At 40.5% G+C, this 11,089-nt stretch overlaps 2 protein-coding genes across 2 annotated transcripts; both read right to left on the bottom strand.

The window, feature by feature from the left end:
- Positions 1 to 348: 348 nt before the first annotated feature.
- On the bottom strand, positions 349 to 3,315 carry LOC140535553 (GTPase IMAP family member 8-like). Its single transcript, XM_072656952.1, has 3 exons — positions 3,294 to 3,315; positions 2,115 to 3,191; positions 349 to 1,061 (listed from the first exon to the last, which is right to left on the bottom strand). The coding sequence occupies exons 1-3, from the start codon at positions 3,313 to 3,315 to the stop codon at positions 349 to 351; spliced, it is 1,812 nt and encodes a 603-aa protein (XP_072513053.1).
- Positions 3,316 to 6,948: 3,633 nt separating this feature from the next.
- On the bottom strand, positions 6,949 to 10,783 carry LOC140535552 (GTPase IMAP family member 8-like). Its single transcript, XM_072656951.1, has 2 exons — positions 9,610 to 10,783; positions 6,949 to 7,580 (listed from the first exon to the last, which is right to left on the bottom strand). The coding sequence occupies exons 1-2, from the start codon at positions 10,781 to 10,783 to the stop codon at positions 6,949 to 6,951; spliced, it is 1,806 nt and encodes a 601-aa protein (XP_072513052.1).
- Positions 10,784 to 11,089: the final 306 nt, after the last annotated feature.

Raw genomic sequence — 11,089 nt, 5'->3', positions numbered from 1 at the left:
ATGGTGTCCTCCTTGGTTGTCTCCCATGAAGTCCATTTTGGCTCAAACAATGATGGATGGTGCGATCTGACACTGATGTTCCTTGAGCTAGAAAGTTTACCTTTAATCTCTTTAGAGTTTTTTTCTGAGCTGTTTTGTTACAATTCGTATTATCCATCTCTTTGATTTGTCATTTGGATTTTTCTTTCATTAACCGAGGGATGCCAACAATTCTGTCCTTGTGTGTAGACTGTTTGTAGCAAATGCTGTTTATTTACAGAGTTAAAATCAACTAATGACAGGTTTTACTTTCTCAAGTAGGACCACCAGGTCCAATTTTGTAAGCTTGTCTGGCTCAAATAATAACATTTATGACACAGAACAACTACTACTCTGTTGTTCCATTCGAAGCTGTTCTTCCATTCTCTTTCTAAGCTGTTCTTCCATTCGAAGCTCTTCTTCCACTCTCTTTCTAAGCTGTTCTTCCATTCTGAGCTGTTTTTCCAGTCTCTTTCTCTGGGCCTCTTGAAACATCTCCTTAGAGTAGTGTGTCCCTCCATTCTTCTTCATCATGGTCTCTATCTTCTCCAGCAGCTGTGTGACCTGAGTGTGGTTTTCTTGCTCATCATTGTTTAAGATGTGATATCGTCCTCCACAGCTGTCCACAAGCTGCTCCAAGGTTGGACGAAAGTCCTTTTTGTCGACTATTTCACAGTTGTCTCCATGGGTGATCAGGACTATGCTGCGCTTTAGAAACTCCTCCCCAAAATCATCCTTTAGGTTAAATGCTCCATAGGCCTCTGACAAATCACGTATTACAAGCAAGAACACGTGAGGTCCAGGAAAACAGAGCTGCAGACACTGTTCAAACTCAGAAGGAGCCAAAACAGGTGGATTTGCTTTGGTGTCGATCACAGTAATGGATTTACTTCCCACCAGACCATCCTGTCGTCTACACACTGTGGCAGTCCTGGGTGCATTAATTAAGCCCTTCCCGAAAGCCTCTCTGCCCAGGATGGTGTTTCCAGTTGCACTCTTTCCTGATTCAGTTCTACCCATCAGAACAATCCTCACATCAGACACTGAGAAGCAGAACGCAGAAACAAAGTTATTGCACAAACTAACAAATAACACTCACACCTTAACAAGAATAAATGTCAACATTGTGTTTAACAGAATTCAGTGTATGATTGTTTATTTGAAGGAGCAGATCAAATAAAAAAGGAATTGAGTGAGGATTGTTTAAGCTCAATTACAATTATTAGTGTATTTTTAGCTTTTAATATGGCAATAATTTAGAAGTTCATAATTCATATTTTATATGTTATGGCTATTGGACATACACGCTCAAAATCACACTGTCGGCATTCTATACATATCTTTAATTTATGTGCTGTGTTGTAGGTGGATGGCTAGCATTTTTTATCCTTTTTAATAGCCAATGTTTTGGAAAACTTTTTCAAATGACTTCTGATGAAGCCAAGGCCTCCATAAACCCTGTCCATAAATATTTACTTGCTACAGATTTTCAATCCATAAAATCTGAATCATGCCTGATTATTTATTATTTGTATTTAGTTGTTCATGTGTGCTTTGCTGAAGTAAAAAACTACAACCACAGGTTCTTCAGGGAGTAGATTGGACACCCCATACTAGAAACATTTTACATTATAAGTCAATCATCACTTGTTTTGTTATTTCTCTAATAATAATACGCTTGTCATACAGTATCTCCTGTGAAGGAATATTTAGATCAAGTTTAAAAATATTTAACCGGTCCATTGACTGAGGATGTGGAAAGAGGTTCAATCTTGTTTGCCTTTTGTTTATCTTTTGTTTTACTCTGCAGTTTTACTCTGCAGTTTAGTCTTAGGAATATCATGCCTCTCAGCTGTTTTGTTCATTATTTTGGCATGTGCTTGTCCCCGAAGATACATTTTTCACAGTAGTAAACATCTTGTGTAGGACTTTGTAAAACCTTAAATACACCAGGCTGGTTCATTTTCATCATCATGCCCGTTGTTTGAACTGGCAGTAGGTCAAGGAAGCCCATCCCATTTTCTGCTGACTGACCCCAGACCAGGTTATACCAGTTCGTGGCGTTAATGACATTAATAGGTCACTAATAGACTCACCTGTATCAGGAACTCCTTCGATTGTTTCCCGTTCATGCTCCCATTTCCTTCGTTCCCTCTCCCTTCGACTTTCCTCTTGTCTTTTGAGATCTTGTCTGAGTCTCTCATTCTCTCTGATTGCTTTAGTTGGAAACCTAAATGGCTCTTTGCTGTCAGGTTTCCCTTTCACTTCATCTTCCACGGTCTTCCCTTCCTTAATTTCTGGTACACTACCATCTACAGTCTTGAACATAATAGTTTTATTTATGTTCTCTGGTGTCTTGTCCTTGTCTCTTCCTTCTTGACCTTCCTCCTTTCTTTTCCACTCCAGTTCTTGCATATCTCCCTCCTGCCCCTGTCCTCTTCTGTCCTGCTGACTTCTAGAGTCCTCTTGTCTTCCTTCCCTCCTCTCTTCTTGAAGCTCTCTCTCCTGCTCATGTTTCTGACTGTCTCTCTCTGTTCTCTTCTTTTCCAATTTTCGTCTTTCTGCGTCCTCTGATTTCCTTTTTTGGGTCACCTCAGCTATTTTATTTGTGTAGTGTTGTCCTCTAGTGTTGTTCTGCTTGACCATTTCATCAATCTTCTCCAGCAATTTGGTTATTTGGGCAAGATTAATCTCCCGCTTACTGTTTATCACAGCATGTCTACCTCCAAACTGATTGTTCAAGTCTTGAACATTTGTGTGCTCAGAAAACGTCTTCCATTGTGAGCTGGTCATTTTCTCTCTACCAGTGAAGAGCACGATGGAGAACTTCAGAGCTTCTTCTCCAAAGTTCTCCAGAATCCACTTCACAGTGTTCCTTACATCTTCTTTAAACCTTCCTACTCTGATCACCAGCAGGAACACATGAGGACCAGGAGCAGACAGTGAGAGGCATCTCCTCACTTCAGTCTTCAGCTCTTCTGAACTGAGGGTTGTGCTGTTGATTCCTGGAGTGTCAATGACTGAGACATTTCTGCCGTCCACTCGTCCTCTCTGGATCTCACACTCTGTGGTTTCAGTCTCTCTGAAAGTCTCTCCTCCTAATATAGCATTAGCAGCAGCACTCTTTCCGACACCAGCGTTACCCAACAGCACCATCCTCAGGTCATCTGAGACTGTGTGGAAAGCAGAAGGACTGTGATCTGCATGTAAGAACTGTTTTTACCCCCTCATCATATTATGTATATTTATATATGTACATTGTGTATTCAAATTACCTGAGGGAATTGAGGATGCCATTTTTAATCTAATCAATCCAATCTTTTTTTCTCTCACCACTCTTTCAGTAAAGCTTCAGTACAGCTGTCCAGCTTTGTTCATCTGAAACTGGTGTATGGCCTCCCTCTGTTGGCCTCAATGGGGAGCTTATACACATGTAATACACATGTAGAGCTCTGTCCTAACCTGAGGCTCCCAACTGGAAAAAGGAAATAATACAAGCTTAAATCATATATTTTTTATGTGATGTGACAAAAAATGTGGTATCTGTAAATTTTTACTGTAATATTTTAATTTTCAAGATTTTCTCAAGATATCTACTGAGCATTATGTCATATATGGATACTAATTTCTGCAACCACACTTTACTTAAGCTACAAAAATCCAGTCTTCAGTCGAGGCCATACTGGACAGTCTTCTGTCTAGTCCCCCATTCAGTCTCCTGTCCAACCTATTATCAATTCTCTTGTATCATTTCTGGTCCATTCACCTGTCTGCTTCCCTGACTATTCTATTGTCAATGTCCCAGTTCCAAATGATGGGTTTTCCTGCCCCTTCAAACATGCCAGATAATTGTGATGATTGTAGACATTGTGTTTTGACTGAAACAAATGGGACACACACACACACACAATTATGAATATACTGTTTAGCATGTGAGGGATAGTTCTAGATTTGATACTGTGATATTGTGATTAATATTACAAAGCACATTAACCTAACCTCAACATTTCATAATTTAGTCCAAATGGAAAAAAGGAGCCAACACTTACTGAAGTGGCACTAAAACCTGCTTTGCCACTAAACACCCTTATTTGCTTTGAAAACAGTGCCATCTCATCCTGTAAACAGTCTGTACAACCAGCCTTGCATGGGGGGTTTGGGTTGCAAAAACACCTTTGAATGTTTGTTACTTTTTAATCCTCTAAAATAGAAGATACATGCATAGTTAGACTAGTGTTATTTATTATGGCCTATTGCATACGTTTACTGTCACTGGTAGTGTTCATTTTGAATGAAGAACAAATGATGAAACCTGTTAAACTGGCCCACAGGTAAACAGAGTAGTTTCATTGTGCTGAGATAAAATATAATGGACATTGTTTTTTCCAACAGAGGGCTGGTTTCCAATGTTTCCAAAGGAATCATCAAGCTTATGTCTACTTTTTAACCCACTTGAAAGACTGCAGTCCCAACAAACTCTGGATAAATCTACAATAAATTACTTTATATTTCAGAGTTTAACATAGAATGAAGATGCATCAAAACTGAGCTGCTAAGGCAAACTACTGCAGCAAACCAAGGAAGTTGATTTCATATAAAAAGTGAAAGAAACTGGTTATACAATAATTTCTGTTATTTTTTTAGTCCATATTTAATTAAATATTTACAGGTTTTTGACAAAAAAGCCAGATTGACTATTGAGATTGTTGCTGTTTTAATAACAAGCTTATACTGATGATGTTGCCAGTGTGTCACAGATAAAATCGCTAGAAGATAACTAATTAAAAATATGAAAATACCTGAATGTTCAGAAGCTGCTACTGATGTTGCCTTTACTTGTCGCTGATAATGAGGAAGTGAAGTAGACACTCCCTCATTACGTCAGTCTAGCATAAACAAATTCTGTAGTCTTTATAAGTTGATTTATTTCAGTAATTCTATTCAAAAAGTGAAACTTGTATATTATATTCATTCATTACACACAGACTGGTATATTTCAAGTGTTTATTTATTTTAATTTTGAGGGTTATAACTGACAACTAATAAAAACCTCAAATTCAGTATCTCAGAAAATTAGAATATTGTGAAAAGGTTCAATATTGAAGACACCTGGTGCCACACTCTAATCAGCTAATAAACTCAAAACACCTGCAAAGGCCTTTAAATGGTCTCTCAGTCTAGTTCTGTTGGCTACACAATCATGGGGAAGACTTGACAGTTGTCCAAAACCATTGACACCTTGCACAAGCTGGGCAAGACACAAAAGGTCATTGCTAAAGAGGCTGGCTGTTCACAGAGCTCTGTGTCCAAGCACATTAATAGAGAGGCAAAGGAAGGAAAAGATGTGGTAGAAAAAAGTGCACAAGCAATAGGGATAAGCGCACCCTGGAAAGGATTTTGAAACAAAACCCATTCAAAAATGTGGGGGAGATTCACAAAGAGTGGACTGCAGCTGCCCAAATGCACTGCATGTACATTATGGTATAATTTGTTTACCGGAAAAATATAATAAAATTAAAACAAAATAAAATAATAAATATACAATGTGAATATATATAGTGAATTGTAGACAGTGCTCTATTAGACCACTGTGGTCATTTTGTTTTGCATCTGTAATATTTCCAGTCCATATTTTACTCACAGTAAAATAATATTTAAAAAACACATGGTTTTTCCCAGTATATCAAAGTCATGTTTACAATTAGAACAACAAAATTTGTAGTCTGAACAATGGACTGATCACCCACACCTCAACATCACTAATTGTGTATAGTATTGTTTATTGTTTTATTTGGATCTTTTTGGGGTCTGACAAACATAAAACAAGCAAACACACAAACAAACAAACAAACACAAACAAACAGAAAAATCCCACAACAATTAACAATAAAAAAACAAAGCAAGACACACATACATACACGTACCTACATATACACACAGACCTACATACACATAAGAATATATTTGCATAAAGAAGAATACAAATATTAGTAAGGTTAAATAATATTTAATTTTTATCACCTTTCATCATACCCTCTACTTGGCAGTAAGGATTCATCGACTCTCCATATCTGTGAGGTAGTGTCTTTTTATTAGTTTTTAAAAACTTATTCTACCATTAGTTTTGAGCAGTGTCACAGGCAGTGAGTTCCATTCTTTAATGGCTCTGCAAATAACCATTCTACCGTTGTTTTTTGCTCTTGGCACTTTAAAATAATTTTTGGCTGAGTATCTTGTAAAATATGTTCCTCTTTCTGTTATGGTGTTGTGTTGTATGTTCAGAAGCAGGTGACTGAAATGTTAGTGTGACACATGGAGGGATAATCAGTTGATTTGGCAGGTATATGTGATAAGAAGCCCTCAGAGGGTACAGCCATGTCCATTGTTAGTGGTAGCAAGGTGCTTGCACTTTCTGACACAGATGTGAAAATGCACACCCGCAGCCTGTCTAGTCCTGTAGAGAAGAAGTACTGCCAATAAAATAGCTGGAGAGTTAGGGATGAGGTGGGGTGGTGATCATCCAACATCCTGACATCACTAACACTGCCATCGCTGAATGCAATCAAATCCTCCCAGTAATGTTCCTTTACAATATAGTAGAATGCCTGCTTCCCTGGACAGTAGAGACAGTTACTCCAACTTTTATGGTATTGATTTGATCTTGATCTACTGTCTGCCACATCATTGCTGGTTGAGCTTTGATTTCGAGACTTTGTGCTGAAAGGGATAGTCAGAAGTTGTGGATCAGAAGGGCCCAGGGTGTAGCATGGTGTGTGAATATAGGGCCTTCGTATCTTAAGCTGTTGATGTAGTGTATACAGAGGGTCCAATTAGCCAAAGTAAATATCAGCTCATAATAATATGACAGACTTTTTAAGTCAGACTGTCAGGTTCAGTTTCAGTAAGCACATATGGCTCAATTAATAACATTTATGACACAGCACAACTCTCTTCCTTTATTCTCTTTATCTGGATTTCCTGGAACATCTCTGTAGTGTAATATGTTCCTCGGTTCCTCTGCACCAAGGTCTCTATCTTCTCCAGCAGCTGTGTGACCTGAGTGCGGTCTTCCTGCTCCTCATTGTTGAAGATGTGATATCGTCCTCCACAGCTGTCCACAAGCTGCTCCAGGCCAAAACTGAAGTCCTTCTTTTCGAATTGTCCACGTTTGTCTCCATGGGTGATCAGCACTATGCTATACTTCAGAAACTCGTCTCCAAAATGATACTTTATGTTAAATGCTTGATAGGCCTCTGAAAAATCATGAATTACAAGCAAGAACACGTGAGGTCCGGGGAAACAAAGCTGCAGACACTGTTCAAACTCAGAAGGAGCTAAAACAGGTGGAATACTGTAATAAATCCAAGATGAGCTAATCCCCTTGGTGTCGATCACAGTAACGAATTTACTGCCCACCAGACCGCCCTGTCGTCTACATATTGTGGCAGTTCTGGGTGCGTTAATTAAGTCCTTCCCAAAAGCCTCTCTGCCCAGGATGGTGTTTCCAGTTGCACTCTTTCCTGATCCAGGTTCACCCACCATAACAATCCTCACGTCAGACACTGAAAAACAAAAGACAGGGAGAATGTTACTGTAAAAGCTCCTGAACAACACATTTCTTCACACTCACAAACTGACATCCTGAACCAGTTTCTCAGCATTATGTAAATGACAGAACTATTGTAATGAACAGTTACAGGAGGGCTGCATATACAGAGGGGGGTTATTGGGGGAAATGCAATACTAAATGTCAGGGCAGGTAGGAGTCAGGTAGAACCCAGGCAGGTAGAATCCACACTCATTGTCAAAAGCCTTATACAAGAACCACTGGAGCCTTTGCAGGGCGTGCTGCAAATACAGAGGCTTATGAGCAGTCACAATAAGTCTTGAAATGAGCCACAGCTGATTTTCTACATATATATAAAACACCTTAATGTGTAATGGGCCTCGGAGTGTTAAGGGGTTAATAGTGGTACACTGGGAACAACAAAAAGTTATGAAATGGTAAATAATACAGTAAAGTACGTTACTTGTCTACTTGCGGTCATTCCTTGTGCAGATGGCTCAATTATAAATTTGAATACAGGTCTTTAAGTTTCTAAGTTCAGCCATGTCACTCCTCTGCTGCGTTCTCTCTTCACTGGCTTCCTGTAGCAGATTCAAAAACCCTGACATACTTGATGGCGATGGTCAAAAGCCTGATCTGCAGAGCCCTTCCAGCTTCAAGTACGGCTCGGCTCGACCCGCCATCCTTTAAGATCCACGGAAGACGAGCGTCCAGACTTTTTTCTGTCCTGTACCAAAGTGGTGGAACGAACTTCCCCTGGGTGTCCGAACAGCCCAACACTCACTGTCCTCAAACCCAGACTGAAGACCCTCCTCTTCCCAGAATACTTTCCACCACTTTGGTGCAGGACAGAAAAAAAGTCTGGACGCTTCCATGGATCTTAAAGGATGGCGGGTTGAGCCGAGCCGTACTTGAAGCTGGAAGGGTTCTTGGTGCATATTGGCTTTTGACCATCGCCATCAAGTACGGAGGGACTGGCTGGTTCAGTCTTGGCTTTGTAGGCCAGAGTCAGGGGTCTGAATCTGATGACCTGGGCAGCAGCTACAGGAAGCCAGTGTAGAGAGAACGCAGCAGAGGAGGAGCTGAACATGGCTGAACTTAGAAACGTTGAAGACGACCACTGTCAGACATTTGACTCTGAAACGCCCTCTAGTGGATATATTGCTTAATATTCATTCCAGTGTAAAGCACACATAGAAGTATGTGGACAGTGATGGTTACCTGAATGAGAGTTGTTTAAGCTTTCAACAAAAAACGATGTTAATGTTGTGCTGGGCACGCCAACCAGACGCTCGCAGGTGTACAACGATACTTCAGGTTTAAGTAATAAGACCAGGCAGTTTATAAATGGTCAGAGCAAATAACAGCAAAAACCATAGCCAGTGTAACACACAAGGGCACAACCAGAAGAGTAGCCAAAATGACAAGCCAGAAAGATAAAACACAGAAAACAAACCAATCCAATGGGCAGTCCAAGGAAGATGAGAATGGTACACAGGGTCATACACAAGAAGCAATACACGAGGGGCCATTCAGTATGCAGCAGGTTGGCAATATTTTACACACAAGTGACACACAAACAATCAGAGGAGTTTAAGTACAAAATAACTGATATGGAACAGATGATACTGATTAGAACTAAGTAGGACTGTTCATGATTGGTGGAGATATCAGAGTCACAGAGGGATTCTGGGAATAGGAGTTTGTCGAGTCTATGGAGGCAGCAGAAGAGACAGAGGGCGAGACAGTTAACAATTTTTAATTCCATTTATTTTATTTTGGACACAGATAGTTGTGTATTGTTGTGTGTTTGGCACATGTGTGTCCCTAAAGCCACGTTGAACATCTTGCATGTAAAACCTTTAATAAACCTGATTACCTGATTAACCGATTTACCTCCATTGGTGTCCGGTGTTTCCCTATTGGCTGGTGGTGGGTCAGGAGAACAGGCCCACTGTCATTTTTTGTAGACTGACTCTAGACCAGGCAGTAACCACACATCAATAGGACATTCTTAGACTCACCTGTGTCAGGAACTCCTTCCACTGGCGACAGTTCAAGCTCCCATTTGCTTCTTTCCCTCTCCCTTCGACTCTTCTTGTGTCTCTCGAGATCTCGTCTGAGTCTCTCGTTCCCTGTGATTGCCTTAGTTGAATACCTACATGCCTCTTCCTCCCTGACAAGTTTTCCCTTCACTTCATCTTCGACTGTCCCCTCATCTTGAACATCTTGTCCAGTCTTGAACATTGTTACCCGAAGTGTTTGTTCATCTAGGATACATCCCATTTCTTCTCCCACTGTTTTATTTATGTTCTCTGGTTTCTTGTCCTTGTCTCTTCCTTCTTGACCTTCCTCCTTTCTTTTCCACTCCAGTTCTTGCATCTCTCCCTCCTGCCCCTGTCCTCTTCTGTCCTGCTGACTTCTAGAGTCCTCTTGCCTTCTTTCCCTCCTCTCTTCTTGAAGCTCTCTCTCCTGCTCATGTTTCTGACTGTCTCTCTCTGTTCTCTTCTTTTCCACTTCACGTCTTTCTGCTTCCTCTGATTTCCTTTTTTGGGTCACCTCAGCTATTTTATTTGTGTAGTGTTGTCCTCTAGTGTTGTTCTGCTTGACCATTTCATCAATCTTCTCCAGCAGTTTGGTTATTTGGGAAGGGTAAATCTCTCTCTTACTGTTTATCACAGCATGTCTACCTCCAAACTGATTCCTTAATTCTTGAACATTTGTTTCCTCAGAAAACGTCTTCCATTGTGAGCTGGTCATTGTCTCTCTTTCAGTGAAGAGCACCATGGTGAACTTCAGAGCTTCTTCTCCAAGGTTCTCCAGAATCCACTTCACAGTGTTCCTCACATCTTCTTTAAACCTTCCTACTCTGATCACCAGCAGGAACACATGAGGACCAGGAGCAGACAGTGAGAGGCATCTCCACATTTTAGTCTTCAGCTCTTCTGAACTGAGGGTTGTGCTGTTGATCCCTGGAGTGTCGATGACTGAGATGTTTCTGCCGTCCACTCGTCCTCTCTGGATCTCACACTCTGTGGTTTCGGTCTCTCTGAAAGTCTCTCCTCCTAATATAGCATTAGCAGCAGCACTCTTTCCGACACCAGCGTTACCCAACAGCATCATCCTCAGGTCATCTGAGACTGTGTGGAAAGCAGAAGGACTGTGATCTGCATGTAAGAACTGTTTGTACTCCCTCATCATATTATGTATATTTATATATGTATATTGTGTATTCAAATTACCTGAAGGAATTGAGGATGCCATTTTTAATCTAATCAGTCCAATCTTTTTTTCTCTCACCACTCTTTCAGTAAAGCTTCAGTACAGCTGTCCAGCTTTGTTCATCTGAAACTGGTGTATGGTCTCCCTCTGTTGGCCTTAACGGGGAGCTCATACACAGACAATGCGCTCCAATGTGCAGGGGCTGAGCTCTGCCCTAATCTGAGGCTCCCAACTGGAAAATGGAAATAACAAGAGCTTAAATTATAACTTTTTTATGTGATG

This window comes from Salminus brasiliensis, chromosome 15 (genome assembly GCF_030463535.1).
Source record: "Salminus brasiliensis chromosome 15, fSalBra1.hap2, whole genome shotgun sequence".
Lineage (NCBI taxonomy): Eukaryota > Metazoa > Chordata > Actinopteri > Characiformes > Bryconidae > Salminus > Salminus brasiliensis.
The sequence above is the reverse complement of the archived record's forward strand: the minus strand, read 5'-3'. Positions and strand labels throughout refer to the sequence as shown.